The sequence below is a fragment of the Delphinus delphis genome, chromosome 19 (assembly GCF_949987515.2).
Source record: "Delphinus delphis chromosome 19, mDelDel1.2, whole genome shotgun sequence".
Taxonomy (NCBI): domain Eukaryota; kingdom Metazoa; phylum Chordata; class Mammalia; order Artiodactyla; family Delphinidae; genus Delphinus; species Delphinus delphis.
This window is the reverse complement of record NC_082701.1, coordinates 8,294,231-8,315,071: the sequence shown is the minus strand read 5'-3', so window position 1 is coordinate 8,315,071 and position 20,841 is coordinate 8,294,231. Positions and strand designations below refer to the sequence as shown.

General features: G+C 55.0%; 1 protein-coding gene across 3 annotated transcripts in view; it reads left to right on the top strand.

The window, feature by feature from the left end:
* The window catches only part of UBE2O (ubiquitin conjugating enzyme E2 O), a 56,523-nt gene that overhangs the window by 24,429 nt on the left and 11,253 nt on the right, over nucleotides 1–20,841 (top strand). For 2 of the 3 annotated variants that reach the window (XM_059998332.1, XM_059998331.1), the window contains exons 2-3: nucleotides 18,603–18,662; nucleotides 18,790–18,900. In XM_059998332.1, coding sequence (XP_059854315.1) covers nucleotides 18,603–18,662; nucleotides 18,790–18,900 — 171 coding nt within the window. Of the gene's footprint in view, nucleotides 1–18,258; nucleotides 18,377–18,602; nucleotides 18,663–18,789; nucleotides 18,901–20,841 lie in introns of those variants that run through there. The other variant, XM_059998333.1, reaches the window with a different exon arrangement.

The following is a 20,841-nucleotide window of genomic DNA, read 5'->3' as shown; positions in this document are numbered from 1 at the left end:
CACACTCAGTCCAGCTGTGAGCCGCGTTTACTCCATTCCAGCACTCCATTCAGGTTGTTTCTGTCAAAGCTGCAGAACTGTCGGAAGGATGGACTCAAGGTAAGGGGTTGTCACGGGACGGGTAAGAAACAGGAGGTCCCTAGGTAATGTCCACAGTTAATAACTTAGGAATTAGAGGTGCAAGCATATTGTTTATGTATATGGGTAAATACTCAAACTGCTAAGAAATTAGAAAGTGGTTTTCTCAGGGGAGCGCTACTGAGACAGTAAGACAGGGCGTTGCTGTTTTGTGTTGTTAAGCCCTTCGGAACTCTTTGTTTTTTTTTTTTTTTTTTTAAAGAATTCACTGGTTTAAACCAACGCTGTTCCATAGAAAGTAGTCTCACTTTCTATTGAAAGTCTTTTTTCTCATGGCCTCAATTCTTTAAATGTAAAAAGGAGCAGGTGAAATTAATTGTAATATATTTTATTTAAGCCAGTATAGAGCCAAGACATTGTTTGAACATATAACGGATGTAAAAAAACATTCATGAGGTAGTTTGCGTTCTTCGTAGTAAGTCTTTGTAATCCTCTCTGTATTCCAGCACATCCTGATTCAGACATCACATTTCAAGCGCTTAGTCGCCAGACGAGGCTGGTGGCTGCCCCGCTGGGCAGGGCGGGTCTGACCCAGGAAGGATGGAGGGTGTCTGCTCCGTGAGGGTCTTTAACGATATGCAGATCGACATTCCGGAAGCCCGTTCTGGAGAGTAATTTCTGACCCTGGTTTCTTCCTTTAGCCCAGCCACCCCTACTTTAAATTCTCCACTGACATTTAGAATTGTTCCATATTCCCAGGAAAGCCATAGACTTGACGGCAGAAATTACAGTCCTGGGCTTCTCTCCTGGAAGTTGTTTCCCTCTTTGCTCATAGATACTGTTTCTAGCACTGCTCTGAACCTTCTCAGACTTCTCCACATTCTCTTAGTGTAGTGATCAAAACTGGACTTAATATTGTCGAAAGGCTGGCTGACTCAAAACAACAGCGGGACGGACGGCCTCACCTTGCTTGTTCTTGCTGCTTCTCCGAAGTAGTGTTGTTTTTGCTTGTCGGGTCACTGTCATCTGTGTGGAGCAGCTCTTTTTCTGAAATGCTTCCTTCTCTTGGCTTTGTGAGCATCAGGAACGTGGGGTGTTAAGAGTGAAGGTTGAAGTATTACTGTTTTAAAGTCTGTTTCTTAAGTGGTTATTCTACCTGGATTTCTGGAACTCAACCCTCAGATTTCAGTCAGTGGAAAGCTGTGAAGCGTTTTGTTGTTGTTTTTATTTTTGGCTGCATTGGGTCTTCGTCCTGTGGGCGGGCTTTCTCTGGTTGTGGCGAGCGGGGGCTACTCTTCGTTGCAGTGCGTGGGCTTCTCACTGCAGTGGCTTTTCTTGTTGCGGAGCACGGGCTCTAGGCGCACGGGCTTCAGTAGTTGTAGCACATGGGCTCAGTAGTTGTGGCTTGCGGGCTCTAGAGCGCAGGCTCAGTAGTTGTGGCGCATGGGCTTAGTTGCTCTGCGGCATGTGGGATCTTCCCGGACCAGGGCTCGAACCTGTGTCCCTGCCAATCCCCTGCATTGGCAGGTGGTTCTAACCACTGAGCCACCAGGGAAGCCCGAAGGTTTTTTTTTTTTAAGGGTGCTAGGATTGATTTGTGTTTTGAAGCTATTGGTAATCTTCTCCCTCCCATTTCTTTTATTATCATATTTTTTTTATATAACTCTCCTGAGAATCAGGAAAGGTCTGTAGAATCAATGGGTTTTTCCACTACACACACACACGCACACGCACGCACGCGCGCCCCCCCTTGCCCTTTTCCTTGCTTCTCTTCCCGCTTCCCACCCCTTCCAAAAAAGACTCAGTTTTCATAAAAGCCACCGTTGTGTAAGCCTAGTCTTAAAGCTCTGTTAAAGCTTCAAGTGAAGGAAACACATCAGGGTGATAACAAGCAGGGAAGGGCAGGCGTCTCCCCATCCTCCAGCCTGCTGCTGGGTCTCCATCCCACTCCTCCAAGACCCTGGGAAAGGCCCCGGCCTGCGGGCTCTGGGCACCACCACTGGCGGTGTCTGCGCCTGTGGACGTTGGTCACCCCCGGAACTGTCATTTTAGACGGGGGGCGGGGGGCGCTTGTGGGGGAGGGGAGGGGGGCTGAGCCTCTGGGCCAGGCCGATGACTGCAGTCCGTGTGCGCAGACTTGTGTGTGATGGGACCCTGCCCTTGAGCCGCGGGTGGTCTGCTTGGGGGAGCAGCTCACATATGCGGAGGTGGCTGCCAGACGAGGGTCTCTTGCGGGGAACTGGCTGCTCATGACGTTTGGGGCTGAAGGGAGGCGGGCGCAGTGGGAGCAGAAGCCAGGCCCTGCAGCCTGCCTGCGCCCGGAGAGGGCGGCGGGGGTGGCCCGGCGGCCGGACTCCAGGGTGCCCGTGGGACACCAGCCTCGTGGAGCTGCCAGGCTCTGGCTCTTGCACGACCGGGCTGGAGGCATCTCCCTGGGTACCTCGCAGCCTGGACTCTCCAGACTGCCCCTCAGCCGCCGCCGCCGCACCTAACTTTAAAGTCTCAAAAAGAGGCCCTTGCCCAGCCTGCGTCCCCTCCACCTGCCTCTTCCTTTCTCCTCCCGCCAGCCTCTCTGGTCCCTGCTTCCTGGGTGGCCAGTTGTCCTCCAGCGTGGGCGTTGCTGACCACTGCTTTCGGCCACCTGTCCCCGTTCCCGCGGGTCCCCCTGCAGCCTCTGCCCTGGGGGACGCGTTTGAGTGCTGTCTGTTTCCCAGGCACTGTGCTGGGGCCGCCCCGTGCCAGGCGGGGCTGGTGAGCAGGGAGCAGCAGCGCTGGACAGGCGGTCAGAGAGGGGCTTCCTGGGGGGTGACGTCTGGACAGAGGCCTGAGTCAGCTGTCTGGGCAAACGTGAAGGCCGTGATTGTTGCCGCGGCGGCTCCTCGTGTGTCGCTGCTGGTTGCACTTCCGCCCCCCCTCCTCTTGGCTCCTCGTGGCCTGGTGTCTTGCTAGCACCAGGCGCAGCGTTTGGCGTCCTGGTAGGTATGCAGACTGTTGAATGAGTGGGTGGATGGATGGATGATCCACTGTCGATGGAGCGAGCAGCGGATGACAGATGTCAAAGGAAGCAAACCCAGACTTCCTACAGGGCGGGCTCTGTCCCCGCCGAGCCCGAGAGAGGAGGGGCAGGTCTGAAGCCCAGGCCTGCGGAAAGCCAGGTTTAGGTTGAACACCTTCTGGCACGCCCTCTCCCTGTGTGGTTCATTTCACAGCTTCGTATATTACCTGCTGTTTCAGGCTAGTTCAAACTACTGATGGGTGAAGTAAACTCTGAAATTGCTGGGAGAGCGTAAGCGGGGTGGGCGTGGGAGGACAAGAGAACTACTATTTCCATTACTTACCACGTGCCACATACGTCCTGGGGCTTAGATCTCAAAACCATCTCCACAGGCCTACTGTCACCTTCACGTGGCTTGGTTGGACCTTGAAGGATGGACCGTAGCAGAGTCCTTGAGGGCATCTGGATACACCTGCGGGAGTGGGAAGGATTCTTCAGATATGCCAGTCTGGGGTTGTCTTCTGGTTCTGCTTTAGATTTCTGGTCCAGCAGACTGTTGGCCAGCTCTGAGTCCCCAGGGATTAGAGAAATAGGGACAGCCCAGGTAGGAGAGATAGGAAGGCTGAGATGTTTATAGTAAAAGGTGTACTGCGGGCTTCCCTGGTGACGCAGTGGTTAAGAATCCGCCTGCCAATGCAGGGGACATGGGTTCAAGACCTGGTCTGGGAAGATCCCACATGCCGCGGAGCAACAAAGCCCATGCACCACAACTACTGAGCCTGTGCTCTAGAGCCCGCGAGCCACAACTACTGAGCCCGTGAGCCACGACTGCTGAGCCCGCGCGCCTATAGCCTGTGCCTTGCAACAAGAGAAGCCACTGCAATGAGAAGCCCGCGCACCGCAACGAAGAGTAGCCCCCGCTCGCAGCAACAGGAGAAAGCCCGCGCGCAGCAACGAAGACCCAACGCAGCCAAAAATAAATTTTAAAAAGAAAAAAAAAAGGTGTACTGCGTACTCCTGGCAAGTCTCCAGCCCTCCTCAAGCAGGGGTGCTGGCACCCTAGTGCGTCCATGGTAATGTGTTAGTGTATCTCAGTGGTGCTGATTACTGCCATCCTTAGGAGAGCAGAACATGCTCACCTTCCATGCTCTGGTGGCTTAGATGACGACGACGCTGGCGTTTCAGTCTTTGGAGGGGTTGTGACCGTGCAGGCCCGAGCTGAGTCTACAGTGCCAGTAGGTGTTTCCTCCTCACTTCTCTCCAGTGGGTGGTGGTGAGTCCTTTCCACTTTCCCAGCCGTGCCAGTTACCACGACTCAGCCCAGAAGCCGACTGCTAAGTATTTGTGCTTCATTTTGTTAGAAATCTTTGCTCAGAAGGCTGGCTACCTGATCCCTTCCTGACCTAATTCTAGTGACATGGGGTGACTGAGAAAAGGAAGATGTGACTGTCGAGGTTGGCACTGGGGAGTGGCGGGGCCAGCCTGTCTGCGTGGCTCTCAGTGACTGTGGCATCCACGGTGGGGATCAGGCAGGTCCAGAGGGCTGTCAGCAGTTTGGGACCAGCTGGCTGTTAAGACCATCACTCGGTGATGCGAGACCCTGGCTCGCTCTCCATCCCGGGGGTCTCGTGTCTCTTCCTCCTTGGCTTCCTGTGCCTTCGTCAAGCTCCTGCTTCCGGGGTGGGGGGCAGGCAGGGGATGTTTGCAGCACCCACCCCGGTTTGTCTCGGAAAGATGTAGTTTTGGAATTGAGGAAAGCAGAGGACCAGCATGGTTCTGACACGGTCATTCTGGGGAGGGTCGTGAAGCTCCCGCCCCTCTGGTGTGGATCCCCCTTACCTGCCTGGGGGTGGCTCAGGGAACGGGTGGGGTGGGGGCTCTGGGCCCACAGGTATGATGAAAACAAAGCCGCGTGGGGAGATGAGCCACCCTGCTCCCACAGCCCACCTCAGTGAGAACCTGACCCCTGAGCAAGGACTCGGCCTCGGACCAGGGGTCTGGTGTGTTATTTGTACTGTCTTTTCCTCCCGTATTTGCATTTTTAAAAATAGCAGTGCTGAGTGGATCCCTTTCGGTGTGAGTCAGCTTCAGAAGGTGGGGTGCGTTCTGCAGAGAGTGTGCCCATTGATTAGCAGCTGATTCTCAGTTTGGGAGCGTGGACCGCGGGAGCCGCAGACGTTCTGGGTGGAGATAAGGCTCGGCGTCATGAGCCACTGCGGGAATGAGTCCCCAGCTCTCTGCTGACCAGAGGTGACATCGTTTTGAAGATGCTGTCAGTTTTCTGTGGGTGTGAAGAGAGGAAGGTGAAGAACAGGGAGCGGGAGCGTCTGTGAGCCGAGGTCCTCGTGGTCGTCTTGGAGGCTGTGCATCAGGCAGTGACTCGCCTTCCTGCCAGGGCAGTTCTTTCTCAGACTCGGAGTTCTTACAGGAGAGAAGAGCCACATCTGATGCTCCAGCTCCGTCCCGTCCAGTAACCCAGCTCTAAAAATCACGTTTCTTGTGGCCGCAGCATGGGCCTAGGAGCTGCCTTCCTGCCTGGAAGTCTTTATGGTGGGAAAACCGTGTCCCCCAGGTGTCCGGGGATGTGTACTGGCAGGTTCTGCTCTTTGCCACCTAGGCAGCAGCTGGCCTGGGTCAGGTCACAGGGCTCTTGGTCAGCAGGGTCTGGGGCTTTGTTCTTGGTGTCTGTCTGGAAGCTGACCTAGACCAGGGTCTGGACCACCTGAGCAGAGGTCAGAGTTGGGGCCACATCGTTTAGGGGACCTGGTGCCTGTGTGTCTGTTCAAGGGCTGAACCGCAGGAGGAGTGTGTCAGGGATACTGAGGGCCGGGTATGAGCTGAACCTCACTTTGTTCATTATTTTAATCCACCTTGCTTTTTTGCATCTTGATCCCCAGATTTTTATCTTTAAATTTTTTAAAAATTAAAAACAAATGTCCCGAGGCTTCCCTGGTGGCGCAGTGGTTAAGAATCCGCCTGCCAATGCAGGGGACACGGGTTTGAGCCCGGGTCCGGGAAGGTCCCACATGCCGCGGAGCAACTAAGCCCGTGCGCCACAACTACTGGGCCTGCGCTCTAGAGCCCACATGCCGCAGCTACTGAAGCCCACGCACCTAGAGCCCGTGCTCCGCAACAAGAGAAGCCACAGCAATGAGAAGCCCGCACACCGCAACGAAGAGCAGTCCCCGCTCTCCGCAACTAGAGAAAGCCTGCGTGCAGCAATGAAGACCCAAAGCAGCCAAAAATGAATAAATAAAATTAAAACAAAGAAAAAACAACAAAAAACACAAATGTCCCTAGTAGTCCTATTTTGTTTTAGAAGAAAGGGAAGCATACTGGTTGAAGCAGAGCTATTTTAACCAGGCTGGTTATCTGACTCGCCCAGCGAATGTTAAGAGATAGATTCCTGGCTTCACCCAGAGATTCGTTCAGTAGGTTTGGGGTTAAAAAAAAAAAATCAGGAATGTGTTTTGTTTTTTGGCGGTACGCGGGCCTCTCACTGTTGTGGCCTCTCCCGTTGCGGAGCACAGGCTCTGGACGCGCAGGCTCAGCGGCCATGGCTCACGGGCCCAGCCGCTCCGCGGCATGTGGGATCTTCCCGGACCGGGGCACGAACCCGTGTCCCCTGCATCGGCAGGCGGCCTCTCAGCCACTGCACCACCAGGGAAGCCCAGGAATGTGTATTTTTGAAAGAGTTCTGAGGGTTCTGATAGTTGCAGTAAAGTCTAGTCCTCCTCCCAAGGGGCCTGTCGAGGCTGCCTCCGTTCTTCTTCATAATCTTTTGCTGTTTCCACACTGATGAGTTATATCTAGACTCCTCCACTCTGTCTTTATGGGGCCATCGGGTGGTTTCCATCAGTTGCCCTTCAAGACCAAACATAGTGGTGTGTGTCGGCCAAAACGCTACCTTGCAGTTGCTGATTTCAGGGCTTGGTGTCTAGAGGTGGGCGTCCAATAGTTCAAATACATTTTGATCTCTTACTTTCAGGAAGTGTGTCCTCCTTCAGATTTGTGATAATATGAATTCTGCCTGAGAAGTCCTTCTATGTCGGACCTAGAGGAGCCCGGAGGAAGGAAGGAAGGAAGGAATGAAGTTTCATGCTTAATCGTACAGAAAAGAGAATCAGGCCAGGGTCTTGCGTGCTGGTGTCTGTTCACTGATCACCCCCTCTCCCCAGACGGCTCAGGGGTGCCGTGGGGCAGCGGGGCTGGCCTGGTGCCAGGAGGCGGACTGGGGAGAGGCTCACTTGGTGCGTGCCAGCCCTGTGCCCACTCCCGGCACATCGTTTCCAGGACCCTCCTCCTGAGGGGGCTGTGAGGCCCAGATGAAGTCTGTGAGGCGCTCGGACACTCCTTACCCTTCCCTCCCTCCCTCCCTCCAGGCTTACCGGGGCCTGAGAGCACCTCCTGCTGGCCCCCTGGCCCGTGCAGTACCACCTCCTCCGATCGCACCTCCTCCAGGCAGGCACCTTAGTGCCACCCCGCCATCCAGCTGAGCGCACCCTCTCCCACGCGCTCTGGTTCTCTCTTGGCTGTATCTGCTCATCGCTGAGGTGGGTGTGTCTGCAGTCATTAAGAGGGGAGGAGAATTTTGACCATATAAGAAGGTGGTAATTTGCATACTATAAGATTTGCTGTGGGTTTTCCTGAAATAGCTCCCCGATTCTAAAATCCTTTCAATTTGTAAAAGACTTTTTAGTAATGACATCTAGCTCAAGAGGCACCTGTACGTTAATTTTTTAAAAATAAATTTATTTATTTATTTGTTTTTATATTTGGCTGCATTGGGTCTTCGTCGCTTGCGCGGGCTTTCTCTGGTTGCGGCGAGCAGGGCCTACTCTTGGTTGCAGTGTGCGGGCTTCTCATTGCGGTGGCTTCTCTTGTTGCAGAGCACGGGCTCTAGGCGCGCAGGCTTCAGTAGTTGTGGCACGTGGGCTCAGTAGTTGTGGCGCACGGGCTTAGTTGCTCCGAGGCATGTGGAATCTTCCCGGGCCGGGGCTCGAACCCGTGTCCCTTGCATTGACAGGCAGATTCTTAACCACCGCGCCACCAGAGGAGCCCTGTACGTTAATTTTTGCATCTTGTTTCTGTCTTTGTAGATGTTATTTTGTGTACTTGTTTTCTCCAGCTGAGCTCTAAGTTCCTGGGGAGAGAAACTGTCAGGGACCTCGTCCAGGCTTTGCCCTGGTGCTCCTGTCCCGGGGCCTTCTCAGGCCGTGTGCACCAGCGCCATCTTTTCCTTTCAGCCGCCCCCCTTGGGGGTCTGTGGGGATTCACTTTGCAAATGGAATACCCACGTGGCCCCTCTGCAGGGACAGGTGCTGGGCAGGTAGACTCCAGGGCTTCTGGAGACGTTGCAGGGGATGAGCTCTGGAGCTGGAAGGGCCCAGAGCTTGTCCAGCCCAGGGCTGCCCATGCCAGATGATGCCCAGGGAGGTGACAGGACTTAGCGCATGCAGCTGGGGAGTGGCAGCACCGTGGCCTCTGCAGGACCTGGCTGTTGGGCTGTATGGCCAGCTGCAGCCTCGTCTCACTGTGCCTGCAGGAATGGAGGGGTGCGTCCTCCCAGCCTCAGGGATTCTGCTTTTTCATGGTCAGTCAGGTTTTTAGGACTTAACGGTCAAACCAAGAGGTAATAGCGGCCCCCAGGAGCCATTTGGTCTGTGCCAGAGTTGCCAGGCCAGTTGGTGCCTGAGTGATACCCTGTACCCTAGGATGGGGATCCATTTCATGCCTTGAAATAGTAACCACAGGTGTTTGAGGAACAAGCAGAGGTTGGTGTGGGTTCAGGAGGCTGTGTTTCTTCCTCATGGGGTCCCTTATAGTTGAGAGTGGGCTTGACCTGCCCCACTGGACTCAGATATAGTCCCTTTTAGCTATTTCTCCTCCTCCCTTACTGCCTTTAAAATGCCAGTCAGAGTAACCAGGATTTGGAGATATGTATCAAAATCCCTTTAGGAACTTTTTCAGAATGCCTGTTTTCAGAATACCATCCTGGGGACTGTGGGCAGTGAGCCTGGGATGGGGCCCTCCTTCCATCTTGATGCCCCTCTGTTAAGAGCCACTGTTACGTGAGGACGAGGTGATGTGCACGTGGGTCACCTGGAGACCTTGTTGACCTGTGGATTCTAAGGCAGCTGGGCTGGGCCTGGGAGTCTGCATTTTCAGCAAGATCCAGGACGATGCCCTGGAGTAGAAAGGGCCGTGCAGAGGGTCACGCCCGCCAGATGAGGAAGGACACTAGCAGATCCAGGGCTCTGGAATCCCGGCGCCAGGTGGCCTGGGGCAGGTCACTTACCTCTCCGAGCCTCCAGCCTCCTCTGTGGCACGAGAGCTACCAGAGCAGTACCTCCACGTGGGGCTTTTCCCTGCACAGTGCGGGCTCCATAAAGGTCTATTCGTGGGATTACCAGCCTGGGTCATTGTTCTGTGAACTCACCTGCTATCAGACACGTGGGGCTTAGGGTGGGGGTCTGGAAGGCAGTGTTGGGCTCTGTCTGCACCTGGACCGTGGGCTTGCTCTCTGCTTACTCCCGGGGATGGATGCCCGGCAGCCCGGCAACGAGAAGAGACAGGACGTCATGCTGTTTACTTTCTACCTTTTAGTCGTGCCTCTTGAGGAGGGAGGCCTTCTCAGTCTAAAGCTGCCTGTCTGTACCCTCCTTTCTCATCCGGGAGTCCTGGGCTGTTTTGTCCTTTTTAGAGCCAGGTTGATAAGCCCAGGGCCAAGACACTGGGTGTAGTGCTGGGTTCTTTCTCCACGCCAGCTCTTGCCACTGGAACGCATGTGCTGCCCCCCAAACACTGCAGCATCTGCAGCGACCCAGCTCTGCTGCCTGGGCTCCAGCTGGCCTGGCGCCAGGCACAGCTCCCTGGCCCTTCCCCCTCACTGAGCAGGCGGTTGGACTCAGTCCCCTTTCTCTGTCCCCTTGGGCAGGCTGTGCCTCTGGACCATTTCAGCAAGCTGGCAAGCCGCAGCTGCAGTTTCCAAGCAGGGATGCAGTCATGCTGCATTGCCGGCCCTGATGACAGGCTTCGGGACTGTGGTGTGCCGTCAGAGAGAGGGGCCCCTGGAGACAGGGCTACCCCTGGGGGTTGAGAGTACAGAGGCCTGGCCAGTTGTCATCTGCAGGGGGCGGGGGGTGGCATCCCTTGCCTGTGTCTCTGATGCACATTTCCTTTGCAGCCTGGCCCTTCCCGCCTTCCCCCACCTGCCATTTGGAAGCAGGAATCTTTGTGTCTCTACCCAGCTTGGCAGTGTATTTACTTGTATAAATGTTTTCAGGTATTTTCATTTTGTCTCCCCCATCTAAATGTAAGTTCTGTAAAGCCAGGACACGTACCTATGTGTTTGTATTCTTGTCTCATTCTGAATCTATGGAAAACACTAAAGAACTATTGAATTGATTGACCCCAGTCTTTGGTTTTAGCAGAGCTTCTGTTGAATGGTTTCTGAAGCACGTGATTGACAGAATTTTCCAGTTAGGGGCACCGGCGTTTGTCTTTTCTTCCACTGCCCAGCCATTTCCAGCTCTCCTCCTCCCCCCCGGCATGTGAGGCCCTCTGGCCATTGGTGTTTGCTGGTAAAACCTTCGATCCTCAGGTGGGCAGTTTGCTGATGGCTGGATTTTTAGGGACTCAGTCACATGATGGTCAACTGCTCTGAGAAAGTCATTACACTGGCATTCGCTAGACTCACTGGCCAGTCATATCCCCAAATCCATTCAGAACTGGAAGCTGGAAGAGGAGCCCAGCTCCAACCCACAGTTAGTACCATTTCCTGCCACTCCCAGGTTCACTCTTCTGAAGGCCAACTTACTGACGTTTTAGGTAATGTCAGAAAGAGTTAAAAGTTCCCCACTCCCACGGTATCTGTGTGTGAACGTTTAGATCCTAGGGTTTTTGATTGTTTTCTTGTTTTGGGCTAGATCTAGACCAGCTTCTGACGAGAAGAGAGGTCTCGCTCCGCTTGTAACTGGCTGAAACCCTAGCCAGAGGGAGCCAGCAGAGCAGGTAGGCAGGGTGGGGCCCTCAGACTTCTTGAAAGTGACCCGCCGTAGAACATATTATATACATCGTGACCCAGGACACATGTATGTTATATACGCACCTGGAAAAATGTTCTCAGAACAGTACCTCGGGGCTTCACTGCTGGCGCAGTGGTTGGGAACCCGCCTGCCAATGCAGGGGACACGGGTTCGAGCCCTGGTCTCGAAGATCCCACATGCCGCAGAGCAACTAAGCCCGTGTGCCACGACTACTGAGCCTGCGCTCTAGAGCCTGCGAGCCACAACTACTGAAGTCCACGTGCCACAACTATTGAAGCCTGCGCACCTAGAGCCCGAGCTCTGCAACAAGAGAAACCACCGCAGTAAGAAGCCCACGCGCCGCAACGAAGAGTAGCCTGCCGCAACGGGAGAAAGCCTGTGTGCAGCAACGAAGACCCAACAACGAAGACCCAATGCAACCAAAAATAAAATAAATTAAAAAAACGGTACCTAGCCTTCCTGTGTGTGATACACCCAGTGTTGGCCACGACCCACTAAATTGATCTCATAACCCGCTAATGGGTCACAGCCCTCAGTTTGAAAAACGCTGCTTGGGAATTCCGTGATGGTCCAGTGGTTGGGATTCTGCAGTTTCACTGCCGAGGGCCTGGGTTCAATCCCTGGTCGGGGAACTGGGATCCCTCTGGCCGACTGGCACGGCAAAAAGAAAAAAAAAAGAAAGAAGGAAAAACACTGCTCTAGGGAGCATTCCATTCTAGGATTTCCAAGGCTTTTTCAGAATTCTGCACTGTGGGATAAACTTCCCAATCTGGCATCTTAGCTTCTCTGGCCTCCAAATTGTATTTGCGTCGGAGGGAGGGAGTTAATATCCCTGGGCCTGCCCTTCCCCTTTCCCCACCCATCTCTGTGCCAGATCCTTCTAAATTCCTTAAAGACTGTGTACATTCCTTATTTTACATTTGTATTCTTCTCTAGCCTTGAATCTATAGGAAGCACTAAAAAAAATTTCCATGACCTCAGTCCTAGGATTAGCAAAGTTCCTATTGAATGGCTTCCTCTATTCTCACCCCCTAGACTGAGCTGGGCTTCTCAGCCAGTGACTGGCATGTCCCCCATTCCATCCTGGCTTGGAGTGCAGCTGGGTGGCCACCGCAGTGAGCTGGGGTGCTTGCAGCCAAGCCGACCCAGGGGCCGCGGGACTGGGGCCTCCTTCAGCATCTGCGACCCCGGCTGAGGGAGTGAGAGGGGCTGGTTAGGAGGCGCTGAAGTCTCCCCACCCCACCCCACCCCACATTGACCACTGTCCCAGCTCTAGCTGTATGAGAGGTGGGAGGCATGGTGTTTCTCAGATTCTTTTTACCCCTTGGGAAGTAGCAGGCCTTTAGAAATTTCCAGCACTGGCCTCACCTCATTACATTCCTTTCAGGAATCCGTTCTTTGAGTCCTGGCCTAGGTAAACAGCCTCATCTCCCGAGTGTCTGCTGGCCCTGGCACTCCTCTTTCCTCTCCCTCCCCAGGAAGGGCCTGGCTCAGGCCACTAAACACTGCCCAAACCGGGGGCCACAGCAAGCCATCCCCCATCGCCCACTCACTTCCCAGGGGCACGGTGTGGGACTGGCAGCCAGCTCGTCCTGCGACCCGAGGCTGTGGGTGCTGGTACGCCCATTGTCAGTCCCCCAGGGAGGACTGTGCGGCTTTCTCGCTGTGGGTCCCAAGGACACCCGCCTCTCCTCCCCTGTGTTTTGGCCTTGCCGGAGTTTGACAGGAGATGGCAGTGGCGGGCGGGTGGCTTCCAGCCTTGACGCAGACGCTCGGCCCCTTTAATGGCCCTCCTTTGCCCATTGTTGGACTTCCTGCCTCTTCCCCCCTCACGCTGGGAGCCCTGTTAGTGGATACTGATCTTAGGGACCAGGTGTGAAGCCTGCTTTTTTCCTAAGGTGGGTGCTCAGCCCCCACTGAGCAGGCCAGCCCTTAGGGCCACCCAGTCTTACAGGATGTGACGTTCAAATCCACTTTAAAGTAACTTCTTGTTTCAGCTTCCTTGTACTTTGAACCGGTTGATCAGCCTCAGTTTGCCTTTTTCTGTCCTTGGAACATTTTTATGTGGCGCATTAGGTTCAGTGGAGAGCAGTGTTGGGAATGAGGGTCTAAGACCAGGAGCTGCGGGACCAGCTCGTCATTCCTGCTGTGCCGTCAGTGCTCGGCGTCAGAGCTGCAGCTCAGGGAAGCAGTGTGCGCCTCGGGCAGCCCGGGGGGCAAGGGGCAGAGAGTGGGCCTCCTGGCCAGGGCAGAGCTCCTTGGAGCTCAAATGGGGGTGGGACGGAAGTGCTCAGCCCCCGTGCCATGTTGCCTTCCCCCAGCAGTGTCCCCCCTCCTCGCTTGGCCACTGAATTGCTTTCCCACTTGGAGCACCTCCTTAGCTCAAACTTCAGAAAGGGTCTGGAGAGTGATCCCTTCCCCCTCCTCTGGTCTCAGCACCACCAGGCTCTCCTGGGAACAGCCTCAGGGCTCCTCAGCCTCAGCACTGCTGATGCTCTGGGCCGGATCAGTCTCTGCCGTGGGGGGCTGTCCTGAGCACTGTTGGATGTTTAACAGTGTCCCTGGCCTCTAACCACCAGGAACCGGCCCCCACCCACCCACCCACCCACCCCCCAGCTGTGACAGCCAAGCGTGTCTCCAGACATTACAGATGTCCTCTGGGGGGCAGAGTTGCCCCCAGTTGAGAACCACTGGGCTACCTGGTCACCCTGCCCTGCTCAACAGCCAGATGACGCTTTTAACGTGACCCCCCCTCCCCGGCTCAGAGACCTGCAGGAGCTCCCGTCACTCAGGACGGACTCTCAGGTCCTTCCCTGGTGCTTTTTCTCTGAGGCCCGAGACGCCTGGCCTCGCCTCCTGTTCCTTGCTGCTCTGTCGCAGCCCTGCTGGCCTCTGCTGGGCGTCGAACATCCAGTCAGGGCGGCTCTTCTGTCTGCTTGGAAAGCTCACTCCCTTAATACACTCAGATCTCTGGTCACATGTCACCTTGGAGCGGCCTTTCCTGGTCACCCTCTCAAAATAAATAACTTGCTCCCCTCCCGTTTCCAGCCTGTCCCCCACACGCCCTGGGTAGTGCCTTGGTTTTCTGTATGGCACATAGCACCACCTGACCTCTGTCTGTGTGCCTGTCTGTCTGTCTGTCTCTCTGCTGCACTAGAATGGAGGCTGAGTCAGAGCGGGACTTATCTCACCAGTGCCTGTCCTCCCTGAAGCCTGGCTCTCTTCCTCCAGAGCAGGTGCGGGAATCCTCGCTATGCGGGGCAGGTGTGTTGTTTGCTACTCCTGTTTCCAGAGGAGGCAGTGGAAGCGAAGGATGTGGGTTCTCGGATTCCACCAGGCACGTCCCACAGACATGTCACAAAAGTGTCCAAGCACAGGGAGTTATACCCAATCTCTTGTAATAACCTGTAACGGAATATAATCTGCAAAGAACCCACAAAAACAAATCGCTGTGCTGTACACTTGAAACTAACACAATATTGTAAATCAACTATACGTCAATTTAAAAACATGTTAAAAGTCTCCAAAGTAATGCATGTTCGTTTTGTTTTTTTTTTTTTGCGGTACATGGGCCTCTCACTGTTGTGGCCTCTCCCGCTGCGGAGCACAGGCTCCGGACGCGCAGGCTCAGCGGCCATGGCTCACGGGCCCAGCCGCTCCGTGGCATGTGGGATCTTCCCGGACCGGGGCATGAACCCGTGTCCCCTGCATCGGCAGGCGGACTCCCAACCACTGTGCCACCAGGGAAGCCCGATGTTCGTTTTTAAAACCACCTGTAGCCCCTCTTCACTCAGACACTTTAACATTTTGGTGTGTTACCTTTCTTGTCTTGCTTTTTTTTGTTATTCAGAAACCTCTGATAGCTACAGCTCTCCCTCAAGAAATGTTAAACAACAGTTCACCACCTCAGAGGTTGTTCAGAATTCTAGAACCAATAATGACAGTTAAAATCTATCCACCTTCCACCTCAGATCCCACGCTGGTAACAGTTTTTAAAAAACTGCGTCCAGGGTGCGCCTAGCAAAAAACGTGGCTCCGTTTCATGACTTAGTTTCACTTTACAATCTGGCGTTTTCCTGGAGCAGGCACAGCGCCCTCTGGTGTTAGCCTCCAGTGTCTGGTGCCTGTGGTCTGGGTGCCTGATCTCTCAAGGGTGGGAGGAGCAGAGGCGGGCGGGCTGCTGAGACCCGGTGGTGTCTCCCACCTGGCGGCCTCGGCGGACGCTCAGGGCCCTGATCCGCAGGCAGAGGCCACCGCAGCCGCCTGCCATGTGCCCCAGAAGTGAATAGAGCAGTTGTTGCTTTTATAACCAGGAGAAGAATTGCTGTCTTTCAGAGGGTGTGGACCTGCCAGAAATGTGTTTTACTCTGTCCCTATCTCTGCTGCTCTGGGGAGGAGGAGCTTTTTCTGTGGTTAAGCGAATGGACTCGAGCTAGACTGCCTGAGTTGAAGTCCCAGCGGCACCACTTAGGAGCCGTGTGACCATGAACACGTGACTTATTTTCTCTTTGTCTCAGTTTACTTATCTGTAAAGACAATGACAGTATGCTTATTTCGTGGAGTTGAGGATTTCTCCGGTTAAAACACGTGAAGTGCTAGAAAACTGCATGGAGTGTAATACACACCAGCTGTGCTGTCGCTGTGAGGAGAGGCTTCCAGAGCAGGGGTTCTGAAAGCCTTCGAGATGCAGGGAGCATGTGTCTGGAACAGGGAGAGGCGAGGAGGACGTGGGTAAGCGCTGTCGTGTGGGAGATGCTCAGCTGGAGCGGCTGGCGGATGTGAAAGGAGCAGTGCCCAGTGTGGTGGGACATGGGCACCTGGGAGGGAAGCTTGTGAAAGAGCATGAAGAGGCTTGCAAGTCATCCTTGCCCTCCCAGGCGTCTTGTTCTCATTTTCTGGAATTCCCAAGGAAAAGAAATGTAGCCAGAGGAACTTGCCTGGTGGCGCAGTGGTTAAGAATCCGCCTGCCAATGCAGGGGACACGGGTTCTATCCCTGTCCGGGAAAATCCCACATGCCGTGGAGCAACTAAGCCCATGCGCCACAACTACTGAGCCTGCGCTCTAGAGCCCGCGAGCCGCAACTACTGAGCCCACGTGCCTAGAGCCCATGCTCCGCAACAAGAGAAGCCACCGCAATGAGAAGCCCGTGCATCGCAATGAAGAGTAGCCCCCGCTCGCCGCGACTAGAGAAAGTCCGTGTGCAGCAACGAAGACCCAACGCAGCCAAAACAAATTAATTAATAAATTAAAAGAAAAAAAAAGAATGTAGCCAGAATAGTGGCCCCTGCACCCCTCCGTCCTCCCTGCCACACCGCTCTGCTCTACACTGTCATTGTCATTGTCACGCGAGATCAGAAGAGCCTGGAGACCCAGCTTCAGGGTGGAAGGGAGTCAGGCTCGGGCAAGAGGCCAAGCGCAAGTCAGGAGAGCCACATCCGGGGACACGCTGGCTCACCAGGCCCCCTCCCGGGAACTCGGGGACCTGCCTGCCCCACAGCCTCGCAGAGGTTCTACAGAGGGAGGAGGGAGAAAACCCACCCCTGTCCCTGCCGTGACAGCTTTCACTGGCTGTGTTGTTCCTGCTTCGGCCTCAGAGCAGGGGCCTCAGTTTCCCGGACCCCCTTGGGGGCAGCGAGGCTGGGCTGTGTCCCATCAAAGACTGTGCTGATTTAGGGTCTGCACTTGGGCCACTCCCTTCCTTTCCTGGCAGCTCTCTCGGGGACTGACACAGACGCCGAGGTTGGGATGATGTGCAGACTCAACTTGGGTCTCTCCTCAGGGTCCCTGAGCCCGCGAGGCAGCCTGTGCCCGCAGCCGCAGCTGCCCCAAGCATGGCGTCACCTCCCGCCCCATGCAGCACTGTCCATCTCCCAGTGGATTTCCCCTCACTGCAACTTCTGGTTTCCATGGCAACTTGGAAAGACCTGCAGTTGTGGCTTTTGGAAGTCTAAAATGAGAGCAGAGGTTTGAGATAGGGTGGGACAGCACTGAAAATACCTGTCCCACCCAGGGATTTGGGCCCAGAGGGTTACAGGATGGGAGGTTCTTTGAATTAGAAAAATGGCACTGTCATCCCAGCACACCCTTAGCAGAGCTCCACGTGGCCCCTTGCAGCCTCCTGGGATCTTGGATCCTGAGCTCAGGGTCTTCAGCCTGCGCCTAGGGGGCAGCGGAGGCAGGTGGAGTGATCACAGCACTTAGCGTTGGCTGAGCCCTTACTGTGGGCCAGGCGCCTGGTGGCCGTCTGTGCTTTCACTGCCTCGTTAATCCTCTGAGCCACTCATCCCACCTTCTACACGAGCGCTTCGCGAGGCTGCTTTGCAAGGCTGCAGCGCCAGCGCAGGTGAGTGTCCGGTGTGCTTAACTCCGGGGCTCCCTCTCATCTGGAACACGGGCTTGTGTCCCTGGAGGAGCATCTCTGTCACCTGTTGATGGCGGGCCCATTGCTTCCCCTTTACTTTTTTTTAAAGTCACATCCCACTAATAGCAGGGTTTGCTTTAGTCGTTGCCAGGATTTCGGTGCCCTTAAGCGCGTGTCTCCCTTCTCAGTTCTCCTCCCGTGAGGTCGCCGTTCCAGGCCCCACGTTCTGCGGTGGAGTCACCTTGAGTGTTCGGTTGGGTGTCTGAGGGAGCAGCTCTTCCATCCCCCTAGTTTGGGGTCTTGGAGGTGCCTGAGCCAGGGAGGTGGGCAGCCACACAGAGATGCGCCGGTTCCCAGGACTCAGTGAAGAACCGCAGGGGAGCGGCCCCAGGTTTGGGGAGCCAGCAAGGAAGGTGCACTGGCCCAGTGGAGAAGCGTCTCCCGCCTGGGCTGCTGTGGGGCATCCGGTGCCCGGCAGGGGGAGGGGCTTTGTCATGGAGGGATGGGTCAGTGCTTGCTGCGCGGTTGGCCAGGCTCCAGAAGCCGGCGTCCCGAGAGTCCAGAGTCGGTTACTCAGCAGCTTGCAGTCCTCTGCGGGGCAGTCGATAACGAGCAGGCTGTGACTGGCGGGGCAGGATGGCCCAGATTAGAAGGTGGTGAGGCTGATAGCGGCTTCAGGGTGACCCTCGGCCCAGTGTCACACTCCTCCTGCAACCCACCCTGCTCAGCACTCGGCAGCAGGGGTGCAGGGCAGGCAGAAGCTGGAAAAAGGATTCCACTCACAGCAAAATGTTTGGCTCTCTGCAGAATGGGCTGTTAAATCTTTCATTTACAATGAGGCCTTACGTGGTTTGTCATGTAGCCACTTTTCAGCGTGACCAGAGTTACCGCTGGTGAGCACGGTGTTTGCCTTTGGTGCGGGAGGTCGCACCTGGCGTGCTGTCCGCTGATCCAGGTGCTGTTGGAGGGGCGCGTGGGGTTTGGCAAAGCCGAGCTCTGGGCTTAGGGTTTGTGCGCTTAGCTATACGTATGCTACGCTTCACTAAGAGGTAGGGAGGAGACTGTATCCTGTAGGTGATTTTGGGGGCCGTGCTCTGACACCTGTGCTCTCTGTTCCAGTTGAAACTAGAGGACCGCTCCGTGGTGCCCCGGGATGTGGTCCGGCACATGCGCTCCACTGTGAGTCCCGCGTCCCACTTGGTGGGGCAGGGTTGGGGGCGGGGGTGGCCTGGGACATGTCCTGGCCGGGTCTGCCGGGTGGCCCCGCGGGGCGCCTGCCGGCACCTGGATGCCTTCTCCCCCGCAGGACAGCCAGTGTGGCACGGTGATCGACGTGAACATCGACTGCGCCGTGAAGCTCATTGGCACCAACTGCATCGTCTACCCCGTCAACAGCAAGGACCTGCAGCACATCTGGGTGAGCCCGCCCCGCCTGCCACCCCTGCTGACCTCCCCTCTCGGGGCTCTGGTTCTCTCCGTGGCACCTTCCCAGGCCGGGCGGCCAAGCCCAGCAGTCAGCTCGCTCCCTGCAGCCTGACCATGCTTCTTGTGAGTCAGCCATTGAGACGCGAGGTCAGGACACAGCTTTACGTCTCCAGCAGACTGCTGGTTTCCCTTCTCCTCTAATGCTTTTTTTTGGAACAAATTTCTTTTCAGCTTACTTTTTTAATGATCTCAAACTTACTGAAAAGTTGTAGGTACCTTTATCCCCTGCAACATCCGGGCTCCTTAGCTGGCGACGCTTCGCTGCATTAGCTCCGGCGCCTTTCCTCCCGCCTTCCCCGCCTCTCTGTACTCCTCTGTCGCTCTCTCTTTCTCACTGCCCCCACTGCCTTCTCTCCCTCTCTCTCTCCCCTCCCCTTTTCTGAAACGTTTGAAAGCAAACTACAGGTATGATGCTATATGACCCCTAAGTACTACAATGTGTATTTCCCCAAAACAGAAACACTCTGCTGTTTAACCACCATTCAAAGCCCCAAGCAAGGACCTTGACCCAATACTGTCCAATCCACAGACCTCATTCAGTTGTCCCAACAATCTCCTTTTTCCCCTCTGACCCAGGATTCCATCAGGAGCACACACAAGAATTGTCAGCTCTTTGATCTCCCCCAGTCTGGAGAGGTTCCCCACTCTTGCTTTGTCTTCCTTATCCCGGGTGACCCTGAGCGTGGGGCCATCTGACAGTGCCCGTGACCAGCCTGGGGCCCTGCGTTCTTGGCACAACTGCCACGGAAGTGCCGCTGAGCTCTTCGCTGGCCCGGAACGTCCCGCGGCCGCAGGGTGGGGACATTCCGTTTGCTCCCCAGTCGTCTGGGGCTCTGCCATGCCTCCCCACCGTAAAGTCAGCATTCACCCCGTTGGAAGCGATTGTATCAGCTTTGTGGGGAGATATTCCGGGATTGTGTCAATAACCCGGTACTTCTCAAACCCCCGTACATCAGCCTTAGCTTCCATTAACAATTCCCAGCTGAATCGGCCAGCGCTCCGGTGGCTGCTAAATGGGGATTTTATGACTCCATCGTTGCCTACTTGTTTTTATCAGTTTGGCATCTGCTGTATGGAAGAGCTGTACTTTCTGTCCCATTTATTTATTCATTTTTTACATCAGTATGGATGCAGAGATTCCTGTTTTATTCAGTTGGTGATAACCTATTACTGTCATTATTTGTTTTGTTGCTTGAATGATCCCACGTTTGGCCAGTCGGATCCCCTTCAAGCTGACATGTGTGTCCTTTTGACATATCCCCACCATTTTTTTTTAAACACTTTCTTTCCATCTTGTATTTTTTCTCATCCAGCCTAGAGTCAGCTGTTTCTTCAGGGAGCCCTGGTTCCTTTCAGAAAATGGTATTTCAAAAGCCAAGGTCTGATGCACGCTGTGCTAACCGCTGCTAGGCCCTATTCAGGGCAACACGGGGGAATACATGTATGTGTACATAGGTAGACACACACACACGTCTAAATACGTCCGTGCCTGTTCTGTGTGTGTAAGATGTGTGGGTTCGTCTTGATCCTTCCAGCCCCAGTCCAGCTCCTCAGGTCCCTCCTCTCTTGCCCTCCCTGTTCCTGTATCAGTGAGTGCCGTCCCCAGTAGTGAGAGACTTGGCTCTCGATATCCTCAGTTGAGTTATTTATTTGCTTAAATCACTTTACTTATTCGTCTGTATAACCACCCTCCCCAGCCCGCTCTCACTTACGTGTCCTGTGTCCCTGGGACGCCGTCAAGCTTCTGCCTCTGCGTGGGAGGGGAGCTGGGGTGCAGCTGGACTCTCGGGGGAAAGCCTGCTGCAGCAGCTATTAGGTCGGACCTGTCTGTGCGGCCAAGAGGAACTGGTGCCCTGGACACCAGTGTCATCGG